General features: G+C 37.1%; 2 protein-coding genes and 1 long non-coding RNA gene across 4 annotated transcripts; all 3 read left to right on the plus strand.

The window, feature by feature from the left end:
- Positions 1-6,280: 6,280 nt before the first annotated feature.
- On the plus strand, positions 6,281-11,471 carry LOC112576124. Its single transcript, XM_025258378.1, has 7 exons — positions 6,281-6,349; positions 7,046-7,118; positions 7,250-7,906; positions 8,053-8,258; positions 8,749-9,216; positions 9,645-10,035; positions 10,243-11,471. The coding sequence occupies exons 1-6, from the start codon at positions 6,312-6,314 to the stop codon at positions 9,928-9,930; spliced, it is 1,728 nt and encodes a 575-aa protein (XP_025114163.1). The 5' UTR covers positions 6,281-6,311; the 3' UTR covers positions 9,931-10,035; positions 10,243-11,471.
- A 555-nt stretch (positions 11,472-12,026) lies between these two features.
- LOC112575812 lies at positions 12,027-17,874 on the plus strand. 2 transcript variants are annotated; one of them, XM_025257841.1, is made up of 7 exons: positions 12,027-13,691; positions 14,048-14,173; positions 14,301-14,963; positions 15,418-15,623; positions 16,467-16,937; positions 17,268-17,626; positions 17,736-17,874. In XM_025257841.1, exons 2-6 carry the CDS (start codon positions 14,099-14,101, stop codon positions 17,329-17,331), a joined length of 1,479 nt encoding a protein of 492 aa, XP_025113626.1. In that variant the 5' UTR covers positions 12,027-13,691; positions 14,048-14,098; the 3' UTR covers positions 17,332-17,626; positions 17,736-17,874. The 2 variants fall into 2 exon arrangements, with proteins under 2 accessions (XP_025113626.1, XP_025113627.1); XM_025257842.1 differs by having other exon boundaries at positions 14,098-14,173.
- A 272-nt stretch (positions 17,875-18,146) lies between these two features.
- LOC112575813 lies at positions 18,147-21,524 on the plus strand. The gene is made up of 3 exons (XR_003101689.1): positions 18,147-20,024; positions 21,020-21,130; positions 21,467-21,524. It is a non-coding gene; the product is annotated as an uncharacterized LOC112575813 (long non-coding RNA).
- Positions 21,525-22,092: the final 568 nt, after the last annotated feature.

Below are 22,092 nucleotides of genomic sequence, written 5' to 3' on the forward strand. Positions count from 1 at the left end.
TTAATATCACGTGATGGGGACACACTTGAGTTTTACGTGTTAAGAGTTCCTTGCTCTCTTCTGTCTCACTCAATGTCAGCAATGATAGACAGAGCGTGAAACATGAGCATGTACTATATAGGAACAGATAACACTGCCAATCCTTCTTCCCTTTTCTGTGAGGATACACACATCGTATTAACTTCTGAACTGCAGTGAACATGTTGCAATTGTCATACATTCACTGTGTGTAATATGACCTCGTTTGACAGCTCTATCTTGCTGTGCGTTTTATTTTTTAATTATTATTATTAAATCTCTAGATTGAAATCTTTAATAAATGACGTTTGAAGTGTGTAATTTTATGTGTGAAATATTTTCTTTCACATTTGCCCACAACCATTCACTGACAGCACGCAAACAATGCAAACGCACGTATATAGTACAAATTAATATTTGCATGAAATATTGCTATTGTTAATATGAATTTGCTGTTCATGATGTAATAAGTCAGACACGGACACGCAGTGAACACGCTGGTTCTATGCCCACATCTTTGCGATTTGTGATGATGGTGTCCATTTATTCTCCCTTGCTGAATCAATATGATACAAATGATATGAGTTTGTTTCTAGTCCATTTTAATCAATGGTGAATATATAATAACTGCTGAATCATTGCAGGATAATTATAAATAAAATAAAAATTAAACTGTTTTGTAATGTCTCTGTTTGCGCATGTGCGTTAAAACGTTGTTTGTGATTAATTGTAATAATGCTCTGGTGTTCTTATTACTTAGATTATCAATGAACAAAGAAATTGAAACGAAGAAGAATGCAAAGGATATTGGGATGTTCCAGGGAAAAAACGAGCTAGGGAAACAAAACTAAAATAAAAGTTGTCAATTCACAGACTTTCTTCTTCACAATTAAACTCTTTTAAATATATTTGGAAACACGTAGACCCGCTTTGTAATAGAAACAGCACACAATATTATTATTCGTAAAGAAATTTGTGTAATTACAATATTTAAACGTCGGAAACATTGTGAGTACTGCTCACTTTTGCTTAACAGTCGATGAAATAACTTTTGTTGCCAGCTGACCAACTGATACACCTCTAAGAGATTCTTTCCTTCCTGTCTTTCTTGTAGGTTAGCGACCTCTTGGAAATAAAAGACACTAAACAGAAAAATAAAACAATTTTATTTAGCATTTCCGTAATTTGATTCGTTAAAGTGACACATTCAGACAGAACTTTTCGTTTCCATTGACAGGAAGGGTAGTTTATATAGTCTCAACTAAATAAAATGTTATTGCATTAATTCTACATGGGTGTATCACATTTTTTAGCAGCAGATAGTAATCTCACCAAAAAAAAAAATAATTGAAGCAAAGGAGCACTAAGAAAGTAAAACCAAAATAAACAAGTAACAAAAGAATATTAAGATTCTATTAAATTCAAAAAAACGTAATGCACCTAGACCTAAGTAGCTGTCTAAATAACTATAATAAACAAGAGACCAGGAAATACCTGAGATTATTGAAACAGTATAGTACAGAGATGTATGGAATAGAAAGCAATATCGAGTCTGTTATTTTTTTACAGCAGTAGAATGACAGTTGATCACCCAACATTTTAGAGACTACTTCCCATAAATTGTTGTTCTTTCTGAAGTAGTTATACGTGTCTAGTTAAGATAATGTCAAGAAAAGATTGCATGGAGTCTATATAAATGACAAAATATTGAGATTACTTAGTGTCAAATAGTTTTGACCCAAGAAAATCTTTATGTTGTTGCTCCATATGTTTGTAAGGAGCTTAGTAGGAGAATATTAAAATCGTCAACAATACTACCAATGTAGTCTGCACCAATCCATAAGACAAAGAAGAGTCATAAACAAAGAAGAATATAAACAAAGATTACACGAAGTGCGCGTGAGCCAGCACATGCTCTGGGGATGTATTTTTTTTTTTTAAAATGAGGAGGGATACTTCATACGTAGTTTGCGAGACCTGTTGCAGGTCACAGCTGCTGCCATATGCGACTGAGCCCTCAGCCTCAGAGGTAAGTACAATGATGCTGTTGTTCACTTCTTCCTATACCCATGTATACGGCATGACGGGTAGCTGTAGTGTTTAGATTCACAGAAGAAAATGACCACGGTAGGCAATTTTATATCGCAGGGTTATTAAGTGTCAAAAAAGTTTACTCAGTTTTCTGCAGTTTTAAAACATCACCTGAATATCTAATCCGCCATATTGATGAAAGGCTTAGTTGTTTACGTGGCTAGCCGACACGTACACAACCTTCAGGGAGCGTAAACAGAACCCAGCCACTATCAACATCCATCAAGGACACGATCACAAATCGTAGAATAACTAAAAGTAACAGTTAGAAAACTGAGAGGAGAAAAAGACTTTGCCTGATAATAATGACAATATGGTGTATTCTAGTGTGTGAATGTGTGTGTTTGGGCGCACGATTTTGCGTGTATGTGTGTGCACGAGCACTAGAGAGAGAGAGGCTGGGTCGAACAACAAACCAAGAAAGATATCAGCAGGTAAAATTTTAATTAAAGAACGGGAATTTAGTCACAAATATTTTTAAAAAATGAAGAAAAACTATTTAGTAAATACAACATAAATATGAACTTAACCCCTCAGTACAGGTTTTACACCAATAAAGTATAAATAAAGTATTCGTTTAAAAAAGAAGACGAAGAAGTGAATGGCGTTTTAACCCATTTAAAATAAATGATTTGTTGTCCTATGTCGGTGAGTCACTTGAGCTGTAGATCGGATTTTTCCGTTTGAATAGAAGTTGTGTAGACTTCATTGTGTTGAGAACTACAAGCATCAGAAAACAGAGGGAAAGAGATAAACATACTAAGAAAAAGGGTATTAAATGAAGGACCTAGAGAGACAATTTTACATAGAACTTTTAACAGTTTAAAATCGCTAAAGATAAGTAAACATAAAAAGCAAACTGATCTCTGTTTACTGTCCTTTGTGTTGATTATTTCTTTGTGCTGATTATTTCTTTGTGTTGATTATTTCAGACTAGTTGCTGAATGAGTAGAATCGTAAACATCCTGGGGTGTGTCCACATGACTGGCCTACGCTGCCCTTGTCCCTCCTCTGTTACACTGGAGTATCTCATCCTCATGTTCCTAATACACGCAGCTGCCGTATCAGGGCAAAGTAATGAAACCGTTATCATCCTCCTCATCATCATCATCATCATCATTATCATCATCATTATTGAAGTCCTAGGGAGACCTGACAATTTTTCTGCAGCTATGGGGAAAGAGCACTTTTTATCGTGTGCTTGTGTTTAGATTTTGGTTTATGCCTGTTTTCAGTGAGTGAAAGATTTGATTTGTTACATATTTTATCTCTGCCCAACGGAACATATCTACATGATTAAAACACTTAAACAGAAACAGATATACATATCACCATGTGCTGGACAGTAAGTTTGAAAATCAATCGCTGTTGAGAGAACGGAGACAAATGTAAGGAGAATTTTACAAACATATGTCACCGAACAACCATGTATTATTTTTATTATTGTAAGCATCAATACAAGTGTTAATGTTACAGATGGCAAGGCTACATGCTCTGTATCGCCAGTGCAGTTAGGTCAGGATGTTGTCCTGACATGTCACTTCCCCGAGGATCTCAGTGTCACCAAGAAAGACTTCACGGTCTACCATTACTCTCAACCGAACAATCCAGGTCACAAAAACACTATTCAAAAATAATATTTTTCACTTTTATTTCTAGTAGTCAGTCTCTTCGCACATGTATGTCTGCGCATTTTTGTTGGTGAAAACAATGATGTTGATACACAAACAAGAAATCAGCAGAGTATGAAATTCAACAGTAAATATTAAATCATCCATTAAAGCAAACTGTCTAGTCAGAGTAAAGGAAGATATCTATCAGCTATTACCATTTTTCTGTATTTCTTTTAAGAAAAAGAGCCATCAATGTCTTTATATATATTATCAAGATCACAAGCAATACAATTGTCATGTTCAAATAATATTTTTGCGTCATAAAAAATAATTAATTGATCATTAAATAATCCACAAATTGAGATAAAGGTACACATGGTTTGGTGAATACAAATCCCAACTACAAAATTTCACAAATGTTTTAATAAATAATTTATAAGGCTCATTGGAAGAATAATCAGAGAACAATAAATTTATCTAAATAGTTTTCTCTGAAATCTGGGTCATCAGATGCTGTGATAGACTGCTGGTGGATGAAAGGGGAACTGGACTGTTATACTCGGCCTGGTTACATTTACAACAAGAACATCGGCCGACACCTGAATGTCACAGTTCCTCACGTGCAGCCGGCGGTGATGGGGACATACGCTTGTCAAGTAGCGGGCTACGGACCCAACAGTGTGGAAACCTGCGAACTTCATGGTAAACAATGAATTTTCAATGTAAAATGTAAATACAGTTTTACTGAGTTGAGTAAAAATATTGTGCAGTACAAGTTAAGAAAGTTTTGTAGTTTATTTCAGAACATTTCACCTCTTTTCTGGTATCTATGTTGTGCTACATATGTTCCGTGCAGTTTCTTTATTTTAAAATTCCTTTTTAAAGACAGTTTTTAAAAAAATCCAATAGAAGGTTATCATTTGACATTCACGAAGTACTGCTTTGAGTGGAAAAGTTCTTGATTGGTTTGTTGCAGCTACAGCTAATACCTGCTCTGTTTCTAAGACAAACTCTTCCTATCAGGCAAGTCTCCGATGTTTCTTCAACGAAGACATCGGGAAAACAAAGAAGGATTTCAGTGTTTACCAGCACAGAGCCAATGAACACAACCTAAGTATTAAATAAATTTCTTTTTTTCTACCTGAACACTAAATCAGTTTATATTATCTTTATGTTTATCTGTCTTTGTTTCTCTTTGTCATTCTGTTTTATACATTTCGTGTCTTGTCATTAATCTGGAGATTTCATCTACATCTGTATGTCCTTCTTTATTTCAGTTCATCCAGATGTTAACTCATTTTTACTCTTCTATGCATTCTTAGACAATGGTTCACTTACAGGGTATATGCGTGAATAATGCTCATAAACGTAAATAATTATAAGCTTTGTTAATGGTATTCTTATGCACAAAAGCAGTTTTATTTTGATTTATTGTTGTTGACTGTTACAGCTGTTGTACTGGCCTGCAGATGGGAGAACGGAAAACCAAAGTGCGATGTCGGAGACGGTTACCTGTTTAATTACCAGGTGTCAGTTTACCTCACCGTTGATATATCGCATGAAGTGACAAACGAGCCCTGGGTTTTCTCTTGTTCCCATTCAGGCTCAAAACCAAACCAAAATATAGCTTGCCAGTACTATTTTGCTAAAGGTAATGAATAATTCATTATGAGATGATTTCATGCTATCGGTTCATCAACAGACGGGTTGTATAACTACATTTTCATGATCTTCTAACACAGTATCAAAGCTTTCGTTTAAGACTAAACCCTAATGACAAATTGTAGCCACATAAAATGGATAACTCTGTCGTCGGTATTTGTCAAGAAATACAATTGCCTCTTATAGCCTTGTAGAACACAAACAAGCAATATTTTGTGAGCGAGTCAGGGGCGTCTAGTAGTGTGTGGTGTGGTAGAGACGCTTGTCACCAGTCCAGTACGAGGTCTTAGGTTCCGATCTCGTCTCGGGATGTCTAGTTGCAGGGCCAATCGCCGTGTTTACTCTTTTTGTACTCCCCTTTCCTCTCACTCTGTCTATACCCATAGGGAGAATCAATGTATAAGAAGCATTTTCCCTTCATTTTAAACCAACCAGCAGGAAGTTAGTTTAGTACAGGTCCTCATTAACCCTCCTGAAATGGAAAGGTTATATCCAGTATATACATGTGGAAGAAACTCATCTGCTTAAGTGGCATAACTGCCTTTACCTTTTTTTATATAGAAAAAAAATCCAAACAGAGAAATAACTTTACGACTTGATTAGAACTTAATAAAACATTAGTAAACAAAATAGTTCATGGTATTTGTGATGGGAAGTTTGTTGATAACAGTTGATGGGTTATGATAAATAATTGTATTAGAATGAATGGGTCACAAATCAATAATAAATAAATGGTGATAGGACGTTGAAGGATGATGATAGTGATGACTTTAACGAAGATAATGACGATGATGATGTTATCATTGATAAAACTAAGTTGTCTAACTGATCACATCTTGTTTTGAATTGCCTATTGCAGATAAACATTTTGAAGACAAACTACCCCTGGTAATTACGATAGTGTTATCAGTCTTTGTGTTTGTGTTGATGCTGATGTTGATGCTTGCGGTGATATTATACAAAAGGTAAGAAAATCGAGTTTCTCTTAATACGTAGCTGTTGTACGATATTATCTTGAGTATTTCACATTGTCTTATCAGGTACTGATCTCTTGAAATGAAATCTTAAAGGAACTAGCAGCTAGACTGCTCCGTCACAGCGAGATAGAAATCTGTTTAGTAGACCAGGTGTGCAAGAAGGGATAACCTTGGATTAATATAGTAATCATCAGAATATATGTCAACAAGTACTTGAGGAAATAAGTTTGATAGGTTCTATGTCCACACGCAGGACTGATTAAACTGGAAGACTGCGTGCCTTTCCCCATGCCATTCATGTCTTTTATACAACAGCGGGTGTCCATCAAGGGTTCTGCTCAAAATTTGTGAAAACCTGCGAGAAACCTTTTATTATCACCATAATTTTCTCTCTAACAGAGAGAGACTCATATGTGGTTTGTACTTTTCAGACGGTGTAAGTCGTATAACAGATATCATTAAGATAATGAAGACATATTCAGTAGACTGACAGACAGAAAAAGTGAAAACAGGTTTGATACAATCGTTTCAAATAATAAAGTCATGGCAAACTTTAGCGGTTACAGCAAGATAACAGCATGAGTTGATCTGCACAATATCAATAGTAGTTATTAGCTCAAAATTGTCTTGAACAAACGAATCCACATAGAAATCCGTGTTAAGGTCTTTGATATAAAACTGAAGTTTCAGAAAGAAAAAGCGAAGACGAGACATCATCTGTTCAGAAGGTGAAGGGCAGCAAATGATTTCGATAAAAGTAAGTAATTTAGCAAAATAAGATGATCACACAAATCTGTCTGCATAACATGTCTGGCTACAAATTCGGTTCCATTTTTATTCATTCAAAAAACGTTTTTAAATTACACATTCAGTGCTTTCTTTTTACAGAGCAAAACCCGATGGGAGATAACTAAGGAGTTTCAAAACTACTTGGAGAAAGAAATTCATGGAATGTTTCCTAATATCTTGAATACCTTTTACTTCGTGCCTCCAGTATACTTTAATAGAACTCAATACAAAACACAGCTTGCTGCCGATGAAGTCATCTACGTCCTGGACTCTCATGACCCTCCTGACTTCAGACAGGACCAAGCATTACAACATGTCTTTCACTGCTTACGGCACATGGCAGAACAGAGACAGGAACAAATGTTTGTTCTGACACAGTTCAGGTACGAAGACTATCTAAACAGTCCAGATAGCAAATACAATAAACACAAGCTGCCTGTACCTGCTGATCTGAAAGAGGCTGATAAACGAACAAAGTGTTTCGACCTTCTCATCTTTCACCGAAGTCTTGGAGTCTTAGTCGTGGTGGTCAAGCCTGTCAGTGGGGATGGCCATGATGACCATCAGAAACTGGCCTCACTTGTGGAACTAGAACTATCCGAGGCCATCCAGCAGCTGAATATGGCTAATAGCATACTCAAACATCTTATGTCGGATCAGGACGTGCATCCGATAATCCGACATGCTGTGATAATGCCCAATTTAGAGAGTTCTTCGCTACGGGAAGCCATTAACACTGATTCGAAAGTGGTCAAGGTAAGTCAGTGAGTCATTCCTAGTCAGTTACAGCATTGTCAATTTGAAACAGCGAAAATGGGTTTTAAAGTCCTGCTTCGTTGACGTTTGACTTTCCCACATATTCTGCACATAATAATAAAAACCTTTGTGATGTACTATCTTAGAACTTGCTCAGATGTTTGGGAGCTACAGCAGAAGAAAAAGTCGAGGATCTGTGTCTGTGTGCCGAGCACCTGTCAAAGCCAGACACACCTTGGGACGTCAGTTCTGAAGTTGTCAGTAACATGCAGAGATGGTTTAAGAAGATAATGAAAATCCCTGTGTTGGACACAAGTTCTTACGAGAAGTTTTATGTCAGCATGATCGCTAGGTAACCCTTTGTTTTGTTGTTTGTTTTTTTCTTTACGATTCATAGTTTTTTTTCATGTCAGACATCCGTCCTTTCGTCCAGATAAACACATAGCTACAAAAAAAAAAAAACAATATAGTTTTGATATTTTCGACAAAAGCCCATCACCTTAGCCTGTCCCATATATAATACGGACCAAAAAGACACCTAACGATACGACAATCTTTATAAACTATTGAAAAAATAGTTTTAACCTTTTTTCCCACAGATGAACAAAATATGTCTGCATCATTATCAAATAATTATACATTTTATTGATGACTAATTAGCTGCTAGAATATTTTCAGGTGGCAAAGAAAATGATATTTAATGATGCATTGAATAAAGCAAGCATGGAATAAATTCTAAATCGATGATGATGATGATGATGATGATGATGATGATGATGATGATGATGATGATGATGATGATGATGATGATGATGATGATGATGATGATGATGATGATGCAGATTTTGTGGGCCTGCCACAAAGTCAAGTCTAAAGGTCCCGAATGCTTCCGCACCCTTCGTGTTGCCCAAGACACTGGACGAAGCCGTGTTCTTGACCGGACAAATGTTTGAGCGGTCTGTACTTAGCTCAGACATGGCTGAACTGTTGAATAGTCAAAGAAGGTTTCTCTATGGGCCACCCAATACGGGCAAGACAAGGATGCTGACTCTCATTGGAAAAAAGTGTCTGTCCAGTGGCAATGATGTGCTCATCGTTAAAGACGAGTCTTCAAAGAGCGACAGCTTTCTCTCGGAACACTTGCAGGCGCTAGCAGCATCCAACACGAAGTTACCAAGGTCTACTTTCGGCTCAGTCTACACTGAAACATGCGACTTGAAGCAGAAAACAGCTGAAATTATCGACAGAATCAAATCACAAGAAGAGAAGAAAGTTCCACTTGTCCTCCTGGACGACGTACATCTTGACGAGTAAGCTATGTGTTATGGGAGACAGAACTGGTAGATAAATCTGCAATTGAAGCTACAACTATGTAAAACAATATAAATTTCAATATTCAGTAATGCTGTTTACAGTGAAGGTAGAAACATATTTTAGCAATGTAAATAATGAAATCACATTTTAAAGAATAACTCTATACCTAAAACAGTACTTGTACAAAACTTCGCGCAATGTCTGTGACCGTTATGTCATTCAATCACGAAAGTTATGCCATAAATAGCAGAAACAGTATAAAAATCCATAAATCAGTAGTTCATTTTATAAAATCAAACAAACAAAACAAACAGACATTTAATCCAAGATAAATGGATAAAAACACACACAAACACAGTAGTATGAATCTAACATCATGTGCGTTCATATACGTATTTGCAAAGCCTTTATTGTATTTTTGCAGGCAAAATTTAAAAATCGTTCTAGAGGCCCTGCTAAAAGAATTTCAGGGTCTATGGGTGACTTCTATCAGTCGCCATACGTGTTCAGAAGGTTTACCTGAATCATCGCTCACCTGCTGTCTGAACTGCCCGCCGGCTACCTTGAGAGTAGCACCATTGGCAGACAGGGTGTACGGGAAGCACACAGGTTCAAATGAAGCATCACAGCATTTCTTTCCTACAGACGGCCCACCTGTCAAATACTTCTACCACCGAAAACAGTCACATCTTGGGTGTCGTCTTCAGTAGACTGCGGGACGGCCATTCCCTGGTCCTCTACATCACGTGAGTGTAAGGAGTGTGGACTGAACGTCGGCGAATTTCTTACGAAAACTCTTCTCATCCGCAAATCTGGTAAACTTCACCGCATTGTCTATTATATTAAATTATGGCTACATTTATATCATACCTGTTTAACACTGCAACGATATCAAGAATCCATTTTTTGTTTTTGTTTTTTTATAGTTTTTGTTTGTTACTACTACATAAAACAATTTCATAAATGAGGACGATTTCATATATATATATGAGTAATAATTTTTTTTTCTATTTATTCCTCAGACCTAGCTGAGATGGAAACACACGTAAACAAGTCCGCGGCTCAGGTAGAAAACATGGCTAAATCAAGATCAGTTCTTCACTGCAGTGACATTCTGATTGTGTTTGAGTGTGAAGGGAGAAAAGATAACTTCCTGAGGGGCTTAAGGGAGTCTGGCATCGCAGTTCGTCTGCTCCAGTTCGAAAAGGACAAAGTCGTTGCTACTGACGACGGCGACACCGCATTGGCTTTGACTGTTGGTCAGATGCAGATGTTCAGGGCAAAGAGAAAAATCGTTGTGTATGTGGAGTCTGATTCTGAGTGCAAAGATGTGGAGAACAAACAGCGAGCCATCACCAGCTGTACTTCACAGCTGATTGTGGTTCGTGTGAAACAGAACATTCCGTCACAAATGATCAGCTTAGTCTTTAAATGATATGGAAATTTCATAATACATGATATTTAATTATAGATGTCTTACAGATTTTTTTACAACTTTCTGTTATACAAGGTCTATGTGTGTTCACTTTGTTATGCAATGTTAATGAGGATATAGTGTGAAATAGTATGACATAAGGAATGTTAATGTGTTTTTGTTACAGATAGAAAATAAATATATGTATTTTGGCCAACATGTATAAATTAAGGAAAAAGAAACATAGATTGGCTTGGGAAAGTGCAGAGAGTAAAATGTTAAACTGTTTACTATTAGCAGTCTGAAATGTAGTCATCAGAGTCTGCTATATTTTGTATGTATAAACACAATCTATCATCTCTTTCAAAGGTTTATGTTATTAATAAACACAATGAAGTTTAATGATATTAAGAGAAAGTTATTTTCTTTTGAGAAATTTAAATAACGCTTATAGACATTTTTATAAATTTAGATGTAGTTTTCATACCCCAAGTACTCTGTAGGCAACATGATAACATATTACGCTTAATAATATAGATTAAGTATTCTTTGATCAATAGAGGGAAATGTATTAAAATCCTTTTGTTTAATCTTTATAGCCACACACTGTGATTTACATTTATAATATTAATTTGTTTCTAGTCGTAGTAACCTATGATAACGAAAGACACTGACCAGAGAAATATAAAAAAATGTTTTTGTGTGAGCACCTATCATTTGATTCACATTCTTTGTTGTTATGAAAACTTTTACTAAAATGATATTTTTAAAAATTGTATAAACTTTAAATACTCATTTTAATAACAAAAAGACATGGCCAATAAACCTGAAAAAGCCTGCGCTTTCTTTGCTTTATTCTATAATAAAAGATATGTTGCTAGATGGATGTAAGTAAATAAATGACATAAACCATAAAAAGCTTTTTTCGTAAACAAATCTCCGACTGTCTAACATGTGTGATAATGCATGGCACCTAACACTCCTCGTGCTTTGGCATGTAACTGTGGGAAATCCTGACGAACTGATTGGCATGTTCAGTAGGGCTGGACACATGATGCTGAAAACAGCTGGACTTGAAATTGTTTTGAAAGTCTAGGAGTTTTGCATGGATATGACTATGTCTTGCAGGAATAATTATGTAATGATTGGTTGCTAGTAGCAGCAAAGTAGCAGCATACCCACCTGAAGCAAAAGACCTATAAAGATTAAGTGAGACGATACAAAAGGTAAGGGAATGAAGCAGTGAGAAAAAAAAAGAAAAGATAATAATGGGGATTTGCGGTGTTGAAATTTCAAACACGAAGATCGAATCCCTGTATCGCCTGTACAGGTGTGTTATGTATGACACGATCCACCGTATAACAACTTCTTTGAGGACCTCAGAAACATCAACAAAGGACTTTCATCTCTATAAACCTGCTTACGATAATCGAATGTCCCGAGACATGTAATGGCACAAACATTTTCTTGTTCTTTTAGTCTTTTTCCGTTTGTAGGCCCTGTTCGTTCATATAGGCGTACAGATAAATAGAAATACAAAAGCTGACAAGCAGCCCAGTTAAACATGTAGATAATTAGTGTGATTCATTCAGATTATTTAGTCAACCGCAGCATCTACGGGCGCCACTGTTTAACAATCAGCAATCATAGGTGGGAATAGTTTATGAGCTCTCGTCAATCACATTTATTCTTTTTCTTGCTTAACAACAAAATTGTTTGGCTTGCTGTTTGTAATTAACGTGTGCTCAAATGATGTGTAAATTGTAGTGATCGAAGCTAGTTTTTGTGCCTGGTTGATGGTTAATTCATAAACTTAGAGTTATCCAGTCAGCGATATTTTGCTCTGTATGTAATACATATCTACAAGTCACTAAAATCAAAGACTACTTTGGAAAAATGCTTCACATTCGAATCAGTCGGTCAGACTGTTATATCTTTCTATATACGATGCTCAATGTTCAACAACATTAAGAGCAAAATAACAAAGATAGCAATGTATATTCTTTCCTTTATCAAGAGAAACACAGAGCAATTTCTTTTTATAGAGTGCCGAATATCACAACCATTGACCAAGAGAAATAATAAAAGATCAACTCTGATAATTACTACTCATATAGGAACAAGGTGAAATCCAAGCTAAGATTCTGTCAAGTGGGACTGGATGTCAATCCTTACTTTCAAATACCTGCTGAGACTGTAGGTATGGACATATCATCTAGCACAGAGGTCTACCTGACTCCAATGACCACGCCCATTAGTGTCACATGGTCCTCATTGTCCTGCGGTCTTTATTCTCTTCCACAGCAGCTGCAGCTCTCCATGGTTCAAGATGATGGCTTCACAACATTGCTTTCCAAACACAACATGCTGCTTACCTGCGATGTATGCACAAACTTTTTGTTTTATCTCGCCTTCACAGCCATAGAACCCGAGTATTGACGTGTGTAGCATAAGGTTAGGAGCTAATCGCAGGTAACACCACAATCACACCGGGACATTGATTGCAGGCTGCTCTCCACACAGCAGGTGCCACACCTGCCTCAGGTGTCACGGTGGGAGTTTAATCTGAGCTCTGATTCTTACCGTGATTTACCAGTCTATTTAAACCCCTACACCACCTTCATATTTCAGGTAGAAACGTTTTAGTCAAAGTTATGGTAAAGACGTGAGGTGGAAGTCCAACCAAAACTTAGAGAAGGATGTGATAGTTAAATATTGTTTTAATTTCTCTATGATTTAACTTCTATTCAAATGTTTGAGTGTACAAATATTAGTGTATGCGCTAGTTGACTTGATCGTTAATTTCTAATTAGTCGATGCAACAGGTGTGCCAGTTTGTAGGTGGGAGGACGAAAATCTCAGGTAGGTTCGAGAACATTAGCTGTTTAATAACGAGGGACCTCCTACCTCACCGCGCAGATACTACAGGTGGTGATAGGAGCTCGAAGCTTGCTCTTGCTGGCTCTCAAGCTCAGATTCTGAAGAATTGTCCCTGTCATCGTCATTGTCATCGTCATTGTCAAGATCAAGTGTGCTACTTGGATTTCTCTGGCAAAGGTATTTGGTGAATTCTTTTTGGATTTCTATTGTACTTCTTTCCATTGTTTTGGTTTTTTCTGTTAACCAAGACTACCGCTGGTCATATCAAGATGATTTCGAAAAGAAAAATTGAGGAAATAAGTAAAATACTGTCTTTAACTCTGTTTAAAGGCTGTTTGTATGTAGCTTTATCCATGAAAATTATTTGCTGCTGGCTGGTTATAGTAACTGAAGAGTAATCTTGTTGATTTATCTTTTTGATCAGCTGTATACTTACATTAACACAATCTTTGTGGTCTTCAGTCTTCTGTCTTCAAACTGTTTACCTATTTTTTCTGTCTCATTTCCTTCTGTTTGCTTATTCTATTATAAAGATAAGGAAAGAAAGAAATAAACTATCAAGACTGTAACCCTGAGGTTCCAGAATGATCCTGTCCATACTAACGAAGCTGCGCCAGCTGAAGCCGGGCAATGATGATGAAAAGATGCTGGAGAAAAGAGTGAGTGTTTTAGTATAAAAAAGGATTTATTTATCCGTTATATAGAAAAAATTTGAAAGACAGTTTTTTTTTTTACCTACAATAATAAGTATTTGATAACACTCTGTTCCTCTCCTTTGTGTTACAGGGCAGCATCCAAGAGATAGTAACTAAAGAATTCCAAGACTTTCTGGAGAATAAAGCTAAGGAAATGTACCCGGATATGCTGAGCACCTATTACTTTGTTCCTCCCGTTTATTTCAACAAGATTCGCTACAAAACACAATCTATAGGCGATGAAGCCGTCTACGTCCCTGACCTTCTTGACCCGAGTGAAGCAAAACACGACCGAGCCATGCAGCACGTGCTGTACTGCTTACGTCACATGGCGGAACAACAACAACAAATGTTTGTCCTGACGCAGTTCCGGTACGAAAACTACCTGAGCAATCCTGGCAACGACAACGCTAAACACAGGCTGCCTGTACCTTCTGGTCTTAAAGGGGCTGACAAGCGCACCAAGTGTTTCGACCTTCTCATTTTTCACCGAAACCTTGGGGTCATGGTCGCGGTGGTCAAGCCTGTCGTCGGTGAAGTCACCGAAAGTCCAGAGGACCAGCAGAAGCTAACCTCACTAGTGGTTACAGAAGTTTCCGATGCCATCCAGCAACTGAAGAAGGCGGACCTCATGCTGAAACATCTCATGTCGGACCGAGAGAAACTTCCAACAATCAGAGGAACCATAATACTGCCAAACCTTGCAAAACCTTTGCTTCAGAGAGCAATCGACAGTAATGTCAAACTGCTGGAGGTAGGTCAAACTGAGCTAACAATGTTTTTCTCCTGGAGCCAGCTGCTGCACGACTACCTGGGTAGAAACTAGCGAGATGGTTATCATGATACAACTCAGATTTGTAAGCCACAAGCTGTTTAGCTGAGTGATTTCAGAATCTTGATTAACAATATGCAAAATTTCTTTCACTCTTTAATATTCAAACTTAACAGTTTTAGTTGTTATGCCATCCTTTGTTTGGTTAGAAAGAAAAGTATCATACAAAGACTATATAATTTTTCTGTGCTCGTTGTGTAATCACCGCGGACATTTGTTACTCTGGGTGGCCAAGAGTCATCATTTATCACCATAAGCTAAGAAGTGATTTTTTTTGTTTGCCAGCATAAAAATTGTTTAGAGAGTAATAAATAGAGACTTCATCATTGTTTTTCCCTTTAATCAAGAAAATTTCTGCCCTGTTGTATATTTTCAGAACTTGCGGGAATGTTTGGGAGCGACTGCTGACGACTCCCCCGTTGACTTGTGTCTGTGTGCTGAGCAGTTATCATCCCCAAACACACCCTGGGACGTCAGTTCTGATGTAGTCACCAATGTCCAGCAGTGGCTAGAGAAGCTGATGAGGAGTACAGTGGATGGCGAGAGCATGTGGGAGGAGCTGTATGTTAGCATGGTCGCCAGGTAGGTCACCGTCACGCCTCGTGAACTCTGTTGTCACGGTTTTCATGCTTTGCAGTTTTCAAAGATTTGTTAACAGATCATAATCCAGTGTTGGGGAAGGATCAATATCTTTATGTTGAATAAACAGCACGTGCACACCATCGACCGTACTTCATTGTGCAGTTATTTGATCACATCTGAAAAATATCTTCTCATCGTAAGTTTGTGAGTTTTGCTGGTGAAAGAAGCTCTCGAAACTTTTATTATTGTAAATAGTCAAAAAAATAAGTACTCACAAGGGATACTTTTGAAACATTGTATAGCAAACAACGTCCGTGTTTAGTTTCAGATGAACGAACAGAACAAGACTTAGTCTTTGTGTCTTTAACGGCCAAAGTTTAAACTTGAAACCGAAAGTGTTTCGTCCATGCATGCTAGGTCAACAATTGTTCACTATGCTCCTCGAAGAGTAACAAGGAATAAAGAAACTAAGCTAAGGTCAACAATTTAGTTTTGAATATACTGGCCTTGAACAAAGAATAGTGAAACAAACGAAACAAATTAAAAACCCTATATAATTACATATCTCACAGTTAATTATTGCACATCCGTCCTCATCCACCTTCTTCTCATTATAATCCTCATTTCCATCCCATCACCATTTCTTTATTATTGATTTTTTATCATTCCATTTATAAAAATGAAAGAATTCTTAATGATATTTTATCATCATCATCACCATCATCATCATCATTTAAAAAAAGGTATTCAGAATTTGTTTTGTTGTTGTACTATACATGTTTATTTCTAATCAAATTGAAATATTTTATCAACGTTTTGGAACATGCGATGCTATTATTTAAGATTCTGTGGGCCGGCCACTAAGTCCACCCTACAAGTCCCTAACGGATCTGCACCCTTCGTGCTGCCCAAGACCCTGGACGAAACCGTGTCTTTGACAGGACAGATAATCGAGGGGCCGATAATCTATTCGGACATGGCTGATCTGATGACTAGTCAGAAGGCGTTCCTCTCGGGGCCACCCAACACGGGAAAGACGAGGATGCTGAGTCTCGTGGGAAGAAAATGGTTGTCCAGCGGCCATGATGTGTTCATCCTCAATGACGCGTCTTCAAAGACCGACAGTTTTCTCTCGGAACACCTGCAGGCTTTATCCACACCTGATGCAGAGTCATCTACAAAGTCTGTTTCTGGAACGGTCTACATTGAAGTATGCGACTTTAAGAAGAAACCAAGTGAAATTGTTGGCAGAATAAACAGCAAAAGAGGGGACAAGACTCCACATGTCCTCCTGGATGATGTGCAGCTTGACCAGTAGGATAACCTTTTTTTTCTAGTAGGAATACAGAGTAGTTTGGCTCACTGGCTTTAGGGTGTATCATAGTCAATGCCATAAATTATTTTGCTACTTAAAAGTAACAATTAAAATGCAAACTATTTTTCAAAGTTTTTTTCCATAATGATTCAAAAACTATGTACATCTACTGAAAATTATTTGCCAGAAAAAGACATTCATCATTATAAATCACAGATGGACCAGAATTTATTAAATAATTATATATCAAACATGCTCATCTCAATACACCAATTATCAATTAACGAAAACACATATTTATTTATCGATAATCCATCTTTCTTTTGCAGGAAAAATTTCAATACGTTGATGGAGGCATTGCTGAATGGTTTGCCCGAATTCATCTCTGGGTGACATCCACCAGTCGTCTTGCATGTCCAGAAGGTTTACCTGCCACACTCCTGACCAGGTGTCTTAACAGCCCACCGGCAGTTTTCAGAGAAGCGCCACCTGCAGAAGGGTGTTTATGGGAAGAACATAACTACAAGAGAAGCAACAAATTACGTCTGTCCTACAGATGGTCCTCCAGTGAAATATATCCGCTATGAAAAATCGCCCATACCTTGGCTGGCTGCTGCACATGATTCTAGAGAATGTGGACAAAAAGTGGGCGACTTTCTCACAAAAATCCTCTTGATTGCCAAATCAGGTACCTATTATCTATCATCTATCTATCTACATATCTATCTACATATTTATTTATCTAACGTAAGTCCTATGAGTGCCATTTATTCATTCGCTCATTCATTCCTCTTCAGACCCAGTTGAGGCTGAAGCGGACACAACGAAACCTGCAATGTCAAACCGAGTCGACGGTGGAGCGAAGGTCCTCCCTTCAGTGCCGAGACATTTTGGTGGTGTTTGAGCGCGAGGTGAAGGGAGACAACAACTTCCTGAAGGGTCTGAGAGAGTCTGGAATCGCAGTGAACCCAGTCAAGGCTGAGAAGGAGAAGATCGTCGCCACCGACGACAACGACACCGCTTTGGCTGTGACTGTCCGTCAGCTGCAGACCTACAGGACCAAACGGAAGGTTGTGGTGTACGTGGAGTCTGACTCTGAATGTAAGGATGTGGAGAACAAACAGCGAGCCATCACCAGCTGTACCTCACAGCTCATCGTGGTGCGTCCGGGATAAAGGTGCATGTCACAGCTGACTTTGGTTAGAGAATAGAAATATTGGCTTAAAACTGATCTTTGATGAGACACTCTGAAAGCAATGCTTTATTTGATGCTAAAAGCACTTATGTATACCATCTTCTAAATTTTTAAAATCACATAATTTATATAACACTATGGAATGGGTCATCGTTTGAATTAAAATTTATCAACCCTTCTTTTAACAGTTTTCATTCTTGTTAAAAGTCGTAAAGGTCCGTTTAACAAGTAAACTTTCATTTAACTTCCACACTACGAGTAGTTTCGAGCAAATTGATGTATACTTTTTTTTGATGTATATCACATTGAATACTTCACAGTGACAATATAAATATTTTCCACGCTCTGTTTGGTAAAGGGTGAACTTTTTCCATTTTAAAACACATTTTTCTCATATTTCCCAGTTCATCTAAAACTTATGTACCTATTTGAATGGTTAATGAAGCATGGCTGTGATAAGAATATGTATGTAGGCACATGACATTTATAGATGGATTGCTGTGTACCTGAAGGTTAGCCAAGTATGGGACTATGAAAAATGTCTCTCGTGACATAGGAATAAACTCCCCTGTTTCTCTCAAGTTGCATCGGTTATCTTTTAGAAAGACAATAATTAATATGTAAATTACAGGGAAGGTTTGCAGCCTTTTTTATATTAAGCCCTATTTTATACTTTTTTATCGTACCACTGTCTGAGGCATTCATATGTAGACCCCAACTACAAATGCTTATCTTTATACTTTAATATTCATTCTTTCATCATTTCATTCATGGACAAGGCAAGATTAAGTAGGCCCCATACTTAGGCAAAACAAGCTTTGATGTATGTGTATTCTCTAATTACGGATTAATGAGCTGTAACTGCATATTTTACTTGCTACATTTTCTCATGTGAATAAATATACTATTAGTTGATCACATGTTATTTTGTTTCCTAGCATGATGTATTTGCAAGTATATTACAAGAGTGTTGCAAATTAATGTAAGATTTAGGTTTTTTATTAAACTATTACAGTATGTCTACTTTTTTCAGGGTATCTTCATGGCTGGTGTAGGCTCTGTGTGTATATGTGAGTGTGTGTGTGTGTAAATGCCTGTGTTGTGTTTGTGAAAGAGAGTGTAGATGCTGCATGATGACAATGACAGCTGCCTGATTGCAAACTTAGTAATGTGTCAGTACATCAAAGCAAGTGCTTACAAAGTTTCACAACCTCTTTTTAATTTTTTATTTGCCAGTCATTGTGCTAACTTCTTACACTCACTGTGTTCAACTTTCTTGCAAAATCAAATTAAAAATATTTAAATCTTGTGTGAAAAGTATTTTGAAAGGCCTAATATGTCAATTCTATGAGTCTATCAATGCATTACAATAAAAAGTAACCACAGAAGCTGAATACAAAAATTATTTTAAATTACTCGACAGAAACAATTGCATGATCTATGAATACAGTAACTCAGAAGGTAAGTAAACTGAGTAAATTGGCTACAAACAGCCAGGTAACCCGGTACTGACAGCTACCTGCTGTAAATAGAATCATGTATGACCCCCAGGTGTGGGAATGTGAACTCCTCCATTGGGAAAACCCTGTAGAGGGAGGGTCAAGTCAGTCGACTGTCTGTCTGATTGCTTCTCTACCAATCTGTTTGATTGTCAGTCTGTTCAAACTGTAAACCACCCAACACTACAACGCTGTGAAGGGCTCCTCTTTCATGAGGAAGTGAGTACATTTGTCGTCAAAGCTGACTTCCTGTTAATTACTTAGTTAATTATGACCGGGACACACTGCGCACGACATTTTCAAACTCTGTGATTCACTTTGTGAGGACTGGCACCAAGCTGTGGAGACTAGCCTTCAAAGACGTTCTTGTGTTTTAGCGACAACGACTAGAGGTAAGTATAATTTTACAAAATATTTAATGGTTGTCGATTTAAATGGTCGCTAACTATAGGAGGGAAGTGACATATGGGAAACTAAGAGATCTGTCTGGGAGACGAGGTTGTTCTTTGGTACACTCCTCGCGACGAGGTGACACTTTGTGTTTGCATGCGTGTGATGTGTGAGATGTGTGTGTATATATATATCATGGGGAGGGGGCTGGTGATGGGGGTAGCTCTATTTATAGTTTTGTGCATACGCATTTTACATTTTGTCTGTGTTAACATTACGTAAGAAATAAAGACATAAAAAATAAACAAAAACAAGAAAAACACACAACGAAATTGTCGCCATTATTGATATGAACATTATTTTTTTAGCAACGATTACATTAATGACTGCCCTACTAAAACGAATTTTTGAATAAGATCGGGATTTCCCTGTTGATTAGACAACTAGGCCACAGTTCGGCTTCAGGTTCGTTTGACCTGGAATCGCTGTCATTATATAGTGTCCACATCTTTGTCCACCCTTCATTCGTGGACATCATTTTTACACCACTTGATCGCATCAATTTTAATATATATGCATAATACTTGACAATCGTTGCTATAAAAGACCTTGTTAGCTGCTGTATATGCTAAGTCCTCACACATTTACTATTATTATTACTGACTACGTATAACGAACTCAGGTCTAAGGGGCTGAACTGAGTTGAGTAGGGTTTCAATACATAAAACGTTTGATTTCCGTGATAACAACATATGTCATTAGCATTTGTATTATGGAATTGAATGTTTATTAAAATCTGTGTATTAATATTTGAATTTAAGAATTACAAGAATTACAGAATTATCACATCAGATCGGAAGCAGGTTTATGTATGTTGTGTGTCTGAACACATTACAGAATCGATCCTGTTTTTCCACGTTTGACTGATTTTCCTTTTTTTCTTTTTTTTTTCACCAAACATTCTTTTCATTTGATGCCTTTTTATACTTATTCGCAGGCAACATGGTGGCAACCATGACGAGGAGTAGTCTGCCACAGAGTGTTTTATTCATCCACATCTACATCCTCTTGCTGTGCTCCTTTTGTTTTGTCGTCACATTAACACAAGGTAACCAACTCCTAAACTTCTGTTCTCATATTTCTTGTTAATACTATGTCTGCCAACACTCGCAGTTAATTAACCCCAAACCTTTCTATTTTATCAGTACAGCAATATATACGAAATATTTAGGTTGTACTTACATTTATTGTCGAGTGTTTAAGCAAAGAGGAACTTTTTATTTCCTTGTTCCAATTGAATTTGTGTTGATAGCCTGCATTTGTATTCGAGAAGATGAGAACTGCTTGCGCCTGGCTGCAATTAAATAGCTAATGAAGAAACATTAGTCATATCACCGAATTATTTCACCGGATATGAAATGACTCACTATGATCTGTTGTTCAGAGGGCAACATCACGTGCTCTGTGCCGTCAGTGTATCCGTACCAGGAATACTAGTTCTGTAATTTGTCATTAATCTTCCTGAGGACCTCAGCTCACAAGAAAGAATATTCATCCAGTCTACCACTACGTCCAAGCAATCCATTGATTACATAGAGTATACAATTGACAGTAGTACAGATCAACTAGGGTGGTTTTGCATATCAGCAGAACTGGTAGCAGATCAAACGATTACAAATTATCCTTGTAAATTAATTACTATTTGCATCTAAATCTCCAACAGTGTAAAACATCCCAAACATGGCAAAGAAACCTTGATCCAGATGGACACACCTTAAACTGTTTAACATTTTTATTTAAAACTTTGTGAATGTCAATACTTTCACTTCACCTGAAAGTCACATTGAAATGGAAACAACAAATGATCATAAACATATTATGTTTAAATAAGAAAGATGTAGTAGATGCTAGGTGGGTCTTAGAGTGAATTATTGATGTTATAAGTAAAAAAGGTTAAAGTAAATGAAAAAAGTAAAGAGATGGATGAGATTAAAATAAAATAAAGTTAATAAGAGAATAAGGGCATATAAGAAAAATAGAAAAAGTAAAAGATGAAAAAAAAATTGTGAC

The sequence above is a fragment of the Pomacea canaliculata genome, linkage group LG11 (assembly GCF_003073045.1).
Source record: "Pomacea canaliculata isolate SZHN2017 linkage group LG11, ASM307304v1, whole genome shotgun sequence".
NCBI classification, from domain to species: domain Eukaryota; kingdom Metazoa; phylum Mollusca; class Gastropoda; order Architaenioglossa; family Ampullariidae; genus Pomacea; species Pomacea canaliculata.

What these genes read in the sequence shown, in the direction of transcription:
- LOC112576124 (XM_025258378.1), top strand. Translation starts at nt 6,312, where the DNA reads ATGCTGATGTTGATGCTTGCGGTGATATTATACAAAAG. An exon ending in CTGATTCGAAAGTGGTCAAG is followed by an intron (nt 7,907 to 8,052) that starts GTAAGTCAGTGA and finishes GTACTATCTTAG; the next exon opens with AACTTGCTCAGATGTTTGGG. An exon ending in GACGACGTACATCTTGACGA is followed by an intron (nt 9,217 to 9,644) that starts GTAAGCTATGTG and finishes GTATTTTTGCAG; the next exon opens with GCAAAATTTAAAAATCGTTC.
- LOC112575812 (XM_025257841.1), top strand. Translation starts at nt 14,099, where the DNA reads ATGATCCTGTCCATACTAACGAAGCTGCGCCAGCTGAAGCCGGGCAAT. An exon ending in GTAATGTCAAACTGCTGGAG is followed by an intron (nt 14,964 to 15,417) that starts GTAGGTCAAACT and finishes GTATATTTTCAG; the next exon opens with AACTTGCGGGAATGTTTGGG. An exon ending in TATGTTAGCATGGTCGCCAG is followed by an intron (nt 15,624 to 16,466) that starts GTAGGTCACCGT and finishes CTATTATTTAAG; the next exon opens with ATTCTGTGGGCCGGCCACTA.